Source organism: Amblyraja radiata, chromosome 11, assembly GCF_010909765.2.
Source record: "Amblyraja radiata isolate CabotCenter1 chromosome 11, sAmbRad1.1.pri, whole genome shotgun sequence".
Classification (NCBI taxonomy): Eukaryota; Metazoa; Chordata; class Chondrichthyes; order Rajiformes; family Rajidae; genus Amblyraja; species Amblyraja radiata.
The window spans coordinates 27,482,662-27,498,531 of record NC_045966.1 but is presented as its reverse complement, the minus strand read 5'-3'; the positions used below and the strand labels follow the sequence as shown (position 1 = coordinate 27,498,531).

The 15,870-nt window shown below is 40.1% G+C and overlaps 1 protein-coding gene across 2 annotated transcripts in view; it reads left to right on the top strand.

Moving 5' to 3' along the window:
* The window catches only part of stk10 (serine/threonine kinase 10), a 101,128-nt gene extending 99,488 nt beyond the window's left edge, over positions 1 to 1,640 (top strand). For both annotated transcript variants that reach the window (XM_033029591.1, XM_033029590.1), the window contains one exon: positions 1,035 to 1,640. In XM_033029591.1, the coding sequence (XP_032885482.1) occupies positions 1,035 to 1,172 (138 nt within the window). In that variant the 3' untranslated portion in view covers positions 1,173 to 1,640. The remainder of the gene's footprint in view (positions 1 to 1,034) is intronic.
* The last annotated feature ends 14,230 nt before the right edge of the window (positions 1,641 to 15,870 follow it).

Sequence of the window (15,870 nt, the reverse complement as noted above, 5' to 3'; positions counted from 1 at the left end):
CTAGTGGTCATACCCAAGAATGTCAATCGTAGTGAAATCTTAGGGATTGGAACACCCACTCCTACTAATCAATCTGTGTATATATAAAGTTAGACTGCTTCTCGATTGAAGCCAAAAGTCATTCAAATTTTAGGGGAGGCTTTTCATGTCTCAGTTAAATGTATCAAATGTGGAGAATTCCAATAAAGGCTTGTTATCTTGTTTAAATATGCTGAACATTATATTGAATGCAATGATCTTGCAAATTCACTATCTTGTCAGCACTCTAGAAATGAACTGAGCAAATACTTGGGTTAAGTTTTAAAGGAATATAAATATCACAGAATGTTAATGATTCACATTGAAGGGAAGGGGAATTATATTCTTGAACTGGATTTTGAAATGTTCCTGGAATAGAAATGTTCCAAAATGCATTTTGTCCCAATATGTTTCTTCAGACTGTCTGCTCTGCTGTGGTTGCATCTTGTATATTTATATCATAAGCATGTTAAATTCCCACTAAAGTGGGGACAGCAGAATAGATGAATCTCAAGGCTGAATCTCAATAGATGAATTCCAAGTGCATCAGAACATACTCTAAGATAACCAATTTGGAATTAAGAATTTGCATGATGTGTAAACATAGATGTGTTGACTGGTCAAAATAAATTGTCTCTAATCTCCAATTATAGTCATAATATTTATGTGGCTGATCCAGTTATGCCCCTGGTCAATGGTAACCATGATACAGGTAGTGGGAGGATCTGATAGCAATGCAATTACATTACAAGATTGATGATTAGTTTATCAATTGACAGTTGCCTGACATTTATGGCATGAATATTACTTGCCACATAATTACCCATACCTGAATGTTGTCTGAAATTAAATGTTGCAGAGTCATCAGTGAATATCAGTGCCTGTGTTCATTGAAATGAGGTGCTTTGTAAAACATTAAAAAGATGAATGGTTTTGATGAATTTAGCATTATTGTTAGTCTTTGGGGGGCTTTTGAATGTTTTGTCAGATATTTAATAGTGATCTTTTTCATGCAGGCTTTGGAGGAAGAATTGACCCAGAAGAAAAGAGATCAAGAGAACTTCTTTAAAATTGGTGAAGAAGCAGATTGTCAGAGTCCAAGTTCTCCAAACAAGGTTGTCAAATTTTTCCCTTTTTCTTCTGAGCCATCCTGAGGGAGATTGGAACCCATTATTTCTTCATGAACTCAGGAGTACAAATATACGAACAAGTCTTTAATTTATATTTTCTAAACTTGTATTGATGTTTTCTGACTTGGAGGGGGAAGTGCTATATTTACTACTGATATCTTAAAGAATATGAACTGCTGAATGTTACAGTATTTGTTTTCAAATATTGCTATGAATAAATATCTATTCTTTAGATGTATAGAAGTGTTCTTTAGTTGAGGGACGATATTTTTGTGCCTATATTCTTTGCTTTCAGGACTTTATTTTCCTGATATGACGTCATGCAAGATTAGAGAGAAAAAAAAATCAAGGTATTTAGTTTATATACCAAAATACAAATTTTACTAAATGATGCCTATGTAGCTCATGAAAATCTGTGTTCAGACAAAATATGTCTTATTTTAAGTGAACCAGAAGTGTAAAAGAACTGCCAATAAATGTTTAACTGCTTCATTGATTGCTGCTTGATTTATTCTTTGGTCAAAAACACTTCCTATTTACCGCATTCAAGGGTCTGTCCCACTTGGGCAATCTAAGCTGCGAGTTTGTCATGGACTCAAGCTCGCAGCATGGTCGACACGAGGTCCTAGGAGGTCGTATGAGGTGGCTGGAACTCATCTTCATGCTCGAGGGAGGTTCCCGCCTACTCGCGGCATCAGCTAGGTCGCGGAAAAACTTTCAGGATATTGAAAATTTTTCCGCAAGTAAAATTTGGTCGTCATGGGTCTTTTTCACTCGTAGTGCAGTGGAGTGGGGTTGCTATGTACTTCCAGGAACTTGAGGGCAACCGTAGGCAATCTCCTTCGCTGACCGGCCATTTTGATTGGCTCATTGGAGTTTCACGACCAAGGAAGACCAAGGAAAAATGCCCGCTAACTTTATTAAACTTCTTAAAAGTGTCTCCCCCCCCCCCCCTTCCCTCCCCCTTCTCTCTCTCCTCTTCCCTTCTCTCTCCTCTTCCCTTCTCTCTCCTCTCCCCTTCTCTCTCCTCTCCCCTTCTCTCTCCTCTCCCCTTCTCTCTCCTCTCCCCTTCTCTCTTCTCTCCTCCCCCATCTCCTCTTCCCCCCCCCCCCCCTTCTAGGCCATTCTATGTGGAAAAATGAAAGATGATGGGCCCTGCTCTCATTTGCCAAAGCTGTGCTCTGCAATAACAGTTGGTGATCAGTGACCAGACTGGCATCTTACTAATCACTAATTCACAGATGAATGAAATCCATGGCCTAACTGGCCGAACCATAACTGGGGCGGACAAAACACCCAGTCAGTATCAGTGTAGGAAGAGACTGAGATGCCTCCGACGACTGTGCATGATTTTGAAAGTCGCTTTTCTTACTCTTAAGAACAGCTGGATGAAATTTCTGTCTACATTAGAACAATCTTATAGATGCCTAAAATTCTGCACAACTCTAACAGTGTACCTATTGTTTTATAGTGTTGCAGCCCAACATCTTGTTATGGTCAGTACTCCCGAAATCTTCAGTGGGTTGGCCAGACTCGTTCATTCCACCCTCAATGAATCAACTTGCACATATCTGCACTGGATTTCATCAGCCAAATTACTGATCACCAATATATTTAATTAATTCTCAAGTGTGCCACAGGGAAGGGCAGCATTTAATGCCCACCCTAAATTGCCTTCCTACAGTAGGTATAATGAAAGCACCAGTTTGCACCATCTCTGCCGTGAATATGGTAAATGACTACCTGCGTGTCCCTTTGTGTAAAAGTATGCTAAAGACTTACGACCCTCTGAGAGAAGGAATTCTTCCTCATCACTACCTTATTCTGAAACCAAGGCCTCTCAGTCAAATGTAGAAGCAAGGAAACTGCAGATGCTGGAGTAACTCAGCAGATCATGCAGTCTAATTTCCCGGAAAACATGGAAAGGTGACGTTTTGAGTCAGGACCCTTCTTCAGTCTGATCTGGAGACCCAAATGGAGCTAGCGAGACCTAAAAGTGTGCACAGTATGCTATGTGCTCTCTGACCAGCATCCTGAGGTTCCATGAAAAAAAACTCCTTTGTTCCACATCCATGGAACAAACACCAACGTTCAATTAAATTTCCTAATTACCTGCATGGTAATTTTTTGGGAGAGGTCACGTACTTGGGCACCCAGATCCCTTGTACTGCAATACCTTGGAATCTCACTCTGATTAAAATAATTGGTTTCTTGTCTTTGCTTTCAAAGTGGATTTCCTGACATTGTACTTGATCTCTCGGCTCCTTGACCACCCACTCAACCTATTCATATCTTGTCTCCTACTCTCTGCATGCTAACTCACTTACCTTGTATCATAAGCAAATCTGATGACAATTCGCATGGTCCCTTCATCCAAATAATCAAAATAGATTATACACAGTTGAGACCTCAAAACTCATGCTTGCGTCACTCATTAGTTAGATTGCCAATTGGAGAATGATCCATTTATGCTGATTGTTTTCAGTGTCGGCTCAAACCATGTGCTCACTTCTTTTGCAGCACTTTTTTACCATCTCCATAAAGTACTTGGAAATCCAAGTACATTATGTCTCCCCATTCCCTTTACCCACCCTCATCCTCAAATTGGCTATTCAACCAATGAGCTTCCTTGACTGTAATTACTTTGAATTTGAGATTACAGCTATTTTAGCTATGACTTAAATACAAATAAAGACATACCGTGTTCAAATATTTTGACTTGTGTGTTAAAAAAAAAATTAACAGCCTTTCATTGTTATAAATATATTTGAAAATGCTTCTAAGAAGGATACATCCTGACACCTAGACAATCTTTAGGTTGCATAGGTTTATCAATGGGTAAATATACATCTGACCACTAGATGGTAGTCTTAGTATTCATTTATTTTTACTTACCTCAATAATATATAGGGGCAACTATTTTGCAGAGCACATGTGGTAGGTAACATGGTCACCTACAGAAGGTCTAGTGTGGTCAAATTATCAGTGGCGGACTGGGTGTAAAAATATTGGTTGCCAGGAGACAAAGGGGGCCCACTTCATCAGGGGCCCACTTGATATAGAGGGCCCACTTGCCATCGGGCAAGCTGACACCCTGGCCAGTCCGCCACTGCAAATTATTCTTGCAGTAGTCTCAATCACTACACAATTACAAAAAAAGAAGCAAATTAAGAAATACCTATGATCAAATTTGTTGTATAAAAGTAGCTTTTAGGTGTAAGTTCCGATATTTTCACGGAAAAAACACCCATATTTTGCATATTGCAACAAAAGAAAAATTGTCATGAATTCGAAGGAAACCTATTAATGATAATGGTGGAATCCATGTCTCTTTCCTGACAGTAGGTCTAGAACTCATGCCTATATGTACAGGCATACACTATTCATGCCTGTAGCTGATGAACCCATCTGGAAAGAAGCTTAATGTGATGAGCGTGCACATTGAGCATGCACAATGGATACAGGCATCTCCATCCATGGGAGCAGGTATGATGTTGCGTCAGCACCAATACACATCAGACCTGATGAAAGCCCATCTTTGCAGGTTGTGATGGCTGGCTGAGATGAAAACCTGGCAGGCGAGTGTGAGGGAGAGGTGGGACATCCAGTTGGTAGAGATGAACTGCATTATACTTCCAGAAAACTGAGGAAGTGTCTTGTGGCTTATTAGAATATTGTGTCAGCAGTGTTGAAGAAAGGTATCACCAGATGAGGATTCGTTTTAAGAAATGAATACAATTATCAAAGCATATACCTTCAGAGACATGAAGAACTCTTTCTTTGAGAGTTATTGATATACAGTGCTTCCTGTTGGAAAATTTGGATGCATGTGTATTTTGCAGCTGGTCAGCAGATATTACACCAAGTAAAAAAACAAGAGCAAAAGTTACAGACCTCTGTAGAGGTAACCATGAGACCACCGGAGAGATTTGTGCTGGGTTGGGGAAAAGCTCAGTGTCCACAAAGCTCTTGCATTTCTGGAAATGCTGAATGGGACGATTCAAATGCAAGTAGAGTAGGAAACTTTAAGACAGGACAGCAAAGCAAAATGGGGGCAAGTCTTCGACCTTCTAATGTTGTTACATGGACTTACTAATGTCTGCAATACAATGGAGCCAGTGAAAAAGGATAATGAGTGAGTGCTAGACAGTATGAAAATGGAGGGACAAAGATTATGGGTTTCAAGATGCAACCTAAGGGGATATTATTACAATTAAGTTAATGGTATCCAAAATAAAACATACCATTGTAATTTTTGCACTTATTTGATAAGAGATATAAGAACCTTTCAATTATTTCTGTGCTTAGTTACTCCAGCTTTTTGTGTATATCGAGGTTTGATTAGAGATAGTCTGAGGGTCTCCAATGAGGTAAATAGTATCTCAGGACCCTGCTCGAGTTGTTGATAGAATGATTCAGTTGCCTGATAGCTGGGAAGAAACTGTCCCTGAATCTGGAGGTGTGTGTTTTCACACTTCTGTATCCCTTGCCTGAGAGAGGAGAAGAGGGAATAATTCGCTGCAATTTCTTTTGAATTGAATATAGTCTTACATTTGTGTAATCAATTAAACTACTTAAATATATTTCCTTTTAAAGGAGAGGACAGTGTAACTTAGAATTTTTTATAATGAAGATAGACACAAAATGCTGAAGTAACTCAGCGGGACAGGCAGCATCTCTGGAGAGAAGGAATGGGTGACGTTTCGAGTCGAGACCTTTCTTCAGACTCCAGCTTTTTGTGTCTATCTTCGGTTTAAACCAGCATCCTTCCTTCCTACACTTATAATTTCTTAGGATTTTTTCAAGGACTTGTTAGTTTCATGTGAAATGACTCTGATACATTGTTGTAAAAGCAGTCGCAAGTTATTGCCTTCAGTAAACGATGTTCCGCTGAGACCCGAGGAACTGCAGAAACAGGGATCTTAAGCAAAACGCGAAGTGCTGGAGGAACTCGGCGGGTCAGGCAGCGCCAGTGGAAGGAATGGGCAGCGATGATTCGGATTGGGACACTTCTTCAGACTGATGTATTGATATTCTGTGTACAGTCCTGCTTTTATCTGTCAGCTAATGCTTGCAACACGAGCCACAGACTCCATTGTTATCAGTAGATTTCCTTCGAGTTCATGACGAACTTTCATTTGTTGCAATATGTAAACTGGGGGTATTTTATTGCATAGAACTATCAGAACTTGATTGTACGAGGGACTTGTTTTTGCCTTTGCACCATACCGTTTGTTTATGTGATTAACTTTTTGTTGTTTACCATGGTGTCCAAAGATCATAGTGTCCACTGAGTAAAATGATTGCTGATCTGATGTGCCGCTGCAAGTACGAATTTCATTTTTACCGGACATATGACAATAAAACACTCTTGGTGTTGATACATTCGTTGTGTGAAAACAGCTGCTTTTACACAACGAATTTGATCATGGATATTGCTTAATTTGCTCTTTTTTTGGTGGTGATTCAGATTGCTGAAAGAATCATTCGACCACCGATGTTGTACATTTCCTCAATGACACCGTGTGGCTTGGGACAAGGCTGATCACTCGGCATCCTGTACGTAAAGATAATTGTTTTCACGTGATATCAACCTCTGATTCAATTGACGTGCGACCAAATGGAACGCAATCATTTATCAGTTTCCAACACACCACTTCTCCAGGGAAAGAACGCCGAGTCATAAGCGCCCACGGGTATGTTTTAGTAAGCATTGCAAGCAACGTGAAACTGACGTTGTTGATCTACAAGCCTTGTTTCTGACTGGATTCTTGGGTGGACTACAAGGGCACAACTTCAGATTGCTGACTAAGCCTTGGTGAAATACTGCAAGGCATTACTCTGGGATCTGACCCAGCTTTTAAACCTCACTGTACACCCAACTCCTCCCTTTGCGGCGGCGTGCAGAAGGCCAACTGGCGTTTTTCTCTGGGTGTCTCGATCCGAAACATCTCCAATCCATGTTCTCCAGAGATGCTGCCTGACCCGCTGAGTTACTCCAGTACTTTGTGTCATTTTAGTTTATTGTTTAAATCCCTTCCCCGTTCGTCCATATTGTAATGTACGGTGTCTTTGGTGTTGAATGTAGCTGGCTGACAAAAGTGCTTCATATTTCCTTTCTATTGTTTGTTTTATCCTCTGAGTTTCGAGTCGTAACCATATCCAGGTTTGCAGTTTAATTGAATTCAGCCATTTATTTGATTTAGACATGACAATACAATCCCGTTAATTGAAGTAATTAATAGCATTTGAGATTTGCTCATGTATCTAATTATCCAGCATCCTTTCTCATGTGTGACCCCCGGGCGTCTTAGAACTCCAAGCCGTTATCGATCATTAATGATGAGCGATTAAAGTCTCATTTCGTGTGAGTCACAGTTTAATGTAGGCGTTGACCCTTCTAACAACAAACTAAGGACACGTTGCTAATATCAGTCTAAAATGATACCTCACAATATGCAGCAATACATAATTGAGTTTGTTTAAACACATGATATCAAGCCTGTAGATGGCGATCACTGATGCTTTGTTTACCTCTTCAACAAAGAACGGCTTGAATTTGATGACTGCATAGGTAGTACAGTATCCCTAAGAAACCACGGGCCGCAGGAAATCAGGTTATAAAAACAATTGGAGAAAAAGGGACGGGGGACGTTTTGTCTCGCAAAACACAATCCCGCAGGATTTTCAAAAATAAAGTTTGTTTTGAACAGCCATGTTTATTTTGGTTTCTGCAAGCTGATAATACCAAAGGGTATATGTTTCATTATTTAATAATCATTGCACAAGTGTCATTAGAAGCGTGCCAAATTTAATGACCACCTACAATGAAACTGATACATTGTGTTCTTGAGAGGGATTACTGCCGGGAAGCTACATGGAGACATTTTCCTCCCTGGACTTTTTCTCAAAGCAGCTTTTTTCTCTGCTTGTCAATTTCCAAAATAACTTTTAAGTGCTTCTCTAGTTCACGAATTTGTGTTGTATACCAAGTTGACCTAGGTAATGCAAAAGGGATTGAATCAGGGCGGTACAGTGGCGAGCCAGTAGAATTGTTGCCTCACAGCGCCAGAGACCCGGGTTTGATCCTGACGATGGGTGCAGTCTGTAAGGAGTTTGTATGTTCTCCTCATGACCTGCGTGTGTTTTCTCCTGGCACTCCAGTTTCTTCCCACACTCCAAAGATGTACAGGTTTGTAGGCTCATTGGCTTGGTAAAAATTGTAAATTGTTCCGAATGTTAGTGTTTGGGGATCATTGGTCGCCGTGGACTCGATGGGCCGAAGGGGCTTTTTCTGCTCTATATCTTTAAACTAAACGAAACTAAACTATGTGTTCCCTAATTCATCAATTGCGATGTGTGAAAAAGATACATCTTCTAGATGCGCTGTGACGCATCCTCAGTGATGTGACTTGGGGTCATCGGGTGTTTCGGGTCTCACAATATCAGACACCCTCGCCCAGGTGACCAAGCCAGGGTTGATCAGGCCCCGACTTGTGTCCCAGCAGCAACCGCCCACGGATCAGCCATCTTAATAACTACTCTGCAGGGGTTGGGAGATTCTTGTGCGTGGAGGGACTGTGCTCTGTGAGGTGAGTCCTGGCTGGGCTCCTCCTGCATTTCACAGGTTCAAGGCCTGTGCGCTGCACCTCTTTCCCCTTCTCCGAGCATTTCATTCTCGCCTGATGGATTTTTAGGCCATGGTGGTTCATTAGGCCTTTCCGTAGCTTTATTGGGTGTCTTTCTCACGAAAGACACAGACTGGGGTTACTGTATATTGAGTGTTTAAGACGGTGTTTAAGAAATGGGTGTTTAAGAAAAACTACTCATATTAACAGGTGTGCATAGTAGGATAATTTGTAACGTTTCATCTGAACCAGTGAATATGTTTTTGTTGCTTGCACCTTACCCTGAGAAACTAGGATGAGGAGATCGCTATTTGGCCTTTTGCCTGCTTCAACAGTCAATAAAACCATGGCTGATCATTTATCACAGTACTACTTTTTTACACTAATCCTTGATTCCTTAATATTTAAAAGCCTGTTGAGTTCTGTCTTGAATGCACTCGGTGACCCTGTCATCACAGTCCCTTGCTGAGAGAATTCCAAAGATTCTCTCCCCTTTGGTAAATAAACTCTTCTTATCTCTGTGAATGACTAATCTCTTATTTTAAACTATGAACATCTGGTTCTAAATTCCGTTCAGATAAAGGGTCTCTACCCAAAATGTTGACTGTCCATTTCCGTGCATAGATTCTGCTTGTCCAGTGTGTTTTTTTAGTTCTAAAGACTTCAGCCAGAGGAAATACCAACTCTGTATCTATCCCATACAAGCCTGAAACTATTATGTATTTCAATTAATACCTTTATCCTTTTAAATACTAGAGAGTATCAACTCATCATATCTAATCTGTCGGGTGGGGTTGGGGGAGAAGGGGGTGGGGGGGAGGGGGGGGGGGCATGGAGGGGGGTGAATTTTTTTGCCACAGAAGGCTGTGGAGACCAAGTCAATGGATATTTTTAAGGCAAAGATAGATAGATTCTTGATTAGTATTGGTGTCAGGGGTTATGAGGAGAAGGCAGGAGAATGGGGTTAGGAGGGAGAGATAGATCAGCCATGATTAAATAGCGGAGTAGACGATGGGCCAAATTGCCTAATTCTGCTCCTATCACTTATGATCACTTATGATCATATTTAACTGGGGAGACACAACTTGCACATGGTATTCCAGATGGGTTTTTTTCAAATATCAGTATAGTTTAAGGCAGAATACTCATGTTTTCAAATCCTCTTACAATAAATATTAACATGCCATTTTTGTTTTACTGGTTGCTTGCGATATCTGCATGTTAACTTTCAGTGATTCATGTATAAAGACAAACGGGTCCGTGTGAACACGAACGCCATTCAATCTCTCACCATTTTTTAAAAAGTTGGTTAAGACATCCTATAGAATAGTACTGAAGCACTTAAGTCTGGGAAAAAATAGGCTGCTAACATCACTTTCCAGATGAAAAAAATGTAGACATTTGTATAAAATATGTTGCTGTATTTTTTATTCTGAATTCTTGCCCAGTACAATGCTTAGGAAAATTAATGGATTCAGTAAATGTGGTTTTGCTTTGTCATACATCATGGAAACAGGCCCTTTGGCAACTATTGTCTATGCCAATTATCAAGCACCCATTTACAATAATTCTATGCTGATCCATTTTACTTCCCCCACGTTTTAGTCAAATCTACTCAGGCTGTACCATTTGGCTACACATTAGTACCAATATACATTGGCCAAACATCTTTCCAACCTGTATGTCTTTGGGAGATGGGAAGAAACTGGAGCTTCCAGAGGAAATTCACTTCAACATGGATTTATTACTTTAACTGTACCGTAATAATTTAAACTGCTTAAGATTTCAGAATTTATATGTAAAATGGATATGGTTTGCAGTAACCAGAGGGACTGGACAGCATATTGTATCTGGGCCACACTTTGCTAGAACAATCCAGTTGTACAACATTTCTAGTACTCTTAGAATTGAAATTCTAATCCTTAGTATTTCAATCCTTTTGCTTATTCTTTCAAATCCTCTATAAAAAAACATATTTTAAACAGTTTTGAGGACAATCCCAGCAATTATTGCGAACAGAAAAAATGGAAATACACTGCAGTTGAGTCAGCATCTGTGGGGAGAGAAATGGAATTAACATTTTGGGTCGATGATGCCCTGTCAGGACTGAATCTATTTTGTAGGGTTGCCATTTTTTTGATTATCCACCCTAAATCATTTTGAGATTGTTTTCCTACATTACAGCAGTTGTCTAAACGTTGCAGATGCTTTTACAGCACTTCTGTAGTGTTTTGTTGATACATTTATGATTCTTATTTTTAAGCCTGATTTTGGATACATAGTTCCACTATGCTTGCAAAGATCCCGTAGAGTGTAAATGTAGGCATAAGACTCCTTGAAACAATTGTAGACCCTTTAATGATTTCATAATCCCATTGATTGGCAGGTTATTGACATGAGTATATAAAGCACAGCCAGAGAGGGTGTCAGTTACCATCCTAAAGTATAAGATGTTCAGGCAGTACAATTAATTGGGGTTCCTATCTGTCACAATATTGTTGTGTGTCCTTGGCAAATAGTCTTTGTTTTCTGTGCCTCTTATTCTCAAAACCCCTGAAAGTCAAGAGCCAGATAATACATTTATCTGCATAAATTTGCAATTATATTTCTACTATAATACAATTGTTCTCTTACATTAATTGTTGATATCAGCATCAAAGGTTTTTTTTTTTTTGACATTCAATTATTTTCTTCAAATATGATCTGTGTCAGATTGCACTGTCAAATTATCCAACCATAGAAGAGATAATGCTATTATGGCCATAGAGATGGGCGTACAAATGCGTTGGAAGAAATAGTTTAGGACAGTGCCCTGAGGTATGCTGTAATTATGTAACTAGAAAGGTGCTCCAGGGGATCTTATTGAAACATATAAGATTGTTAAGGGTTTGGACACGCGAGAGGCAGGAAACATGTTCCCGATGTTGGGAGTCCAGAACCAGGGGCCACAGTTTAAGAATAAGGAGTAAGCCATTTAAAACGGAGACGAGGAAACACTTTTTCTCACTGAGAGTGGTCAGTCTGCGGAATTCTCTGCCTCAGAGGGTGGTGGAGGCAGGTTCTCTGGATGCTTTCAAGAGAGAGCTAGATAGGGCTCTTAAAAATAGTGGAGTCAGGGATATGGGGAGAAGGCAGGAACGGGGTACTGATTTGGGATGAATGGCGGGTCTGGCTCAAATGGCCTACTCCTGCACCTATTGTCTATTGTCTATTGTCTAAAGCCCTACAAGTGATAGATGGATGCAGTTATGGTGGAGGAAGGGAGTGAGGGGGTGGGGGGGGGTCAGACAGAACAATGAAATTCTTACTTGGAATGCTTGGAAGGGATCCGGGGAAGAGGAAATGGGATGGGATGGTGGGATAAATGGGTGTGCATCCAGGTGGGGTACAAGGAAGAGAGTGGGGAAAGGAAGGGGGAGTAATGTTGTTGGTTAGTTACCTAAAATTGGAGAATTCAATGTTCATACCATTAGCTAGTGATATCCTGAAGCTGGGATGATTGAACCCAACAAGTGGGAACAAAAGATCTCCAACATTCAACATGATCATGGCTGCTCATTCATTGATTCAATAATGTTGGCATCATGTTCCCACCTCCTCACTATAACCCCAAATCCCTTCAGGACTCAAAAAATCATTCTACAAAATGCCTGAATATGCCCCCACTCATCTGTGGTTGAGAATTCCACTGGTTCTCTATGCTCTGGGTGAAGACATTTCCCCTGATCTCAGTTCTAAATGGCAAATTCCTCATCCTGAAATTTTAGTGCCTGTATTTTAACATTGGGAATATTCTCCCTGCATCGAGTCTGTTGGTTAGAATTTTATGTTACTTTGTTGTTCTAACCTCCGTAGGCTAGTAAATATTTGTTTAATTAATGCCACATCTCCTTGTACATTAATTGAGCCATCCCAGAAATAGGTCTAGTAAATATTCATCATACAAGCTTCATGGCAGGAATATCTTCCTCAAAAAATGAGATCTAATCTGCATTCAAAACTCCAGAAGTGATATCACCTGGAACCTACTGCCACAGCAAGAGAGCCTCGCTTCTTTACTCAAATTCTCTTGCAATAAAGTCCAACATATCACTTTAAATATTAACTGCTTGCTACACTTGAATACCTGTTTCAGTGAATGATGTATAAGGACACTTTGATTTGCAATCCATTATGATTCAGATAACTGTCATTCTGATTCTTGATCTAAAGCAGATAACCTCACCATTAATTCACATCATGCAGCATCAGCCAATATTTTCCCACCCAACTTGTCTAAACCACACCGGAGCATCTACCCTCCATTTTGTGTTGTCTGGAGACATGGAATTGTTACATTTTAGACCCCTCATTCAAATCATTGATGTATATTGTGAATAGCTGGGATTGCAAGCATTAGACTCTGTGGCAAGCAAATCTATTTTCTGTTATGTAAAGTATGTATCCAATCATTTAATGTTTTCCTCAATTAATTCAATATTAGTAGGTTTCCTTGATGCCACACACAATTAAATGCTACATTAATGTCATGAAAAGTCAATCTCACCTGATTTCTAGAATTCAGCTTCATGGTCGAAGTTTGGGCCAGGATTCTAAAGTCAGATCTGGCAATCGATGAGCAGGTGCCTGGAGAGTAAGTGTTGTTTATAGCACTGTTGGCTTTCATCGCTGAGTTAAAGTAATGTCATAAGTGTAAGGAGCAGAATTAGGCCATTCGGCCCATCAAGTCTACTCTGCCATTCAATCATGGCTGATCTATCTCTCCCTCATAACCCCATTCTCCTTCCTTTCCCCATAATCCCTGACAGCCACACTAATCAAGAATGTATCTATCTCTGTCTTAATAAGATCATAAGATACATTGAGTCAAATGGCATGGAAACAAGCCCTTCAGCCCAACTTGTCCATGCCAACCAAGTGCCAACCTAGGCTAGTCCCATTTCCCTCATTTAGCCCACATCCTCTTCCTTTCCTATCCAGTTTGATCCAAATGTCCTTTACACGTTGCAATTGTACCCATTCTACCTCCTCCTCTGACAGTACATTCTACTCTTGAAGATCTTGTCCTTTCTCACCTTAAATCTGTGCCAACATGTTTTAGACTCCCATGTCCTGGAAAAAGATTGTGATTCAGCTGATGACTGAGAACATATTAATTGGGTGGAAATTGGCTGGAATAGATTTTTTCCTGCTTTTAGTGCACCGGATATCCCTGGACAGATTTCCATTATTTCTGGGAGATGCCAGAAGATTATGGAGTTAGAGCAAAGAGGGTGGTGTTGAAATAAAAGATCAGCTATGAATTTAGAAATGGAATTGAAAATTAGTACAGATGTATTTCTCCATTCATGGAGAATCATGTTGTGACCCCTTTATGAAATATTGTGTACATGTCTCATCTCTCTACCTAAGAAAGGGTATACATGTGATCGACAGTGCAGTGAAGTTCACCAGCTTGATTCCTGGGATGGAATTTTTGATATATGAAGAGATTAATTAGACTACATATTTATTTCAAGTATAGAAGAACTAGAGGCTGTCTCATGCTTTCCCGCAAAGGTCAGGGCCTTGAGTACATGAGATGGGAAGTCGTGTTATAACTGTACAAGATGTTGGTGACACCACACTTGGAGTATTGTGCACAGTCCCAATTTCTAAACTATACAAATGTAATTAAGCTGGAAAGGCTGTGGAAAAGATTTATAAAGATGTTACCATGACTGGAAAGATTGACATAAGGAGAGACTGAATAGGCTGGGACTCTCTTCGCCTGAAACATAGGATGCTGAGGAGTGACCTTGTAGAAGCATGTACAATGAGAGGGGGGGGGGGGGGGGGGGGGGGTGGTATAGATATTGTATATACTGGTCTTTTTTTTTAACCAGGATAGAGGAGTCTAAAAAATGAGGGCTTGCTTTAAGGTAAAAGGGGAAAAATTTAAAGGAGACTTGACGAGAAAGCTCTGAACACAGATAATTGTGGGTACATGGATTGAGCTGCCTGAAAAAGTGGTAGAGGTAAGTGCAATTGCAATGCCTTCAAGGTATTTGCACAATTACATGGGTAAGAAAGGTTTGGAGAGACGTGGGCCAAATGCAGGCTATCTCAGGAAGGTAAGCAAGAACAGATTGAGCCAAATGCCTTTTTTGTGTGCTGTTTCTGTGCTGTCTTGTGTGCTGTTTAATACAATGACATTAAAAAGTCCGAAACTCACGCAGGCTTTGGCAAGGCAGATGTGGAGTTAATAAATTAAGGTTGTGGTCACAATGTATGATGGGGCGTGTACCTAATGTTGAATAGCCTACTCCAGCTTCAATCTTTGATGTTCTTTTGTCAGTACTGTACATCTGCACTGAAACAACCTAACTGGAGGTTCGGCTGCTTTTGCAGCACAAGCCTTCAGAGCTGGTGTGCGTGGTCCCATAACCTTTACTAGAGAACATAGAACATCACATCACATGAACAGGCCATTCAGCCCACAATGTCAGTGCCGAACGTAACGGCAAGATTAAACTAATCTGCCTACACATGATCCGTTTCCCTCAAATATCTATATAAAGCCCCTTAAACGCTGTTGTATCGTAGCGTAGATTATTTGTTATTAAAGTATTGGAGAGGAAAGCAGGAAATTTGGCTGGAAATTGAACATTGAGGTGATTAAAATTCCAGAAATAGGTTCAACCTGTCTTGGTTATCCTAGAAACAATATACAAAAACAAAATGTTGGAATAATTAAATATAAATTATAATTAAATATAATTAAAATAATTATAAAACAGGCTGGAAATGTGTGGTTGTCAGGCAGCGTTCGAGGAGAAAGAAACAAGTTATTCTTTCAGATCTATGTAGAATATGTCACGTCCATGGACATACTCGTTCAATTGAGCATTTTGGAAAATATTGTGTTTTAAATTTGTGACTTTAAAAAATACGATTCAAAAAATGTTAGGTAGACTTCAAAAAGTGTTTCTTTTTTTGTTTCAAAGTAAACAGATGAAACAAGCCAGAGAGACTTGTTGAAGCAACGGTGATGGTCCCTTTAATATTTGTGTGGGCTGGGCTTGTGGGCTGGAGGCTGGGCGGATACTGCTCTG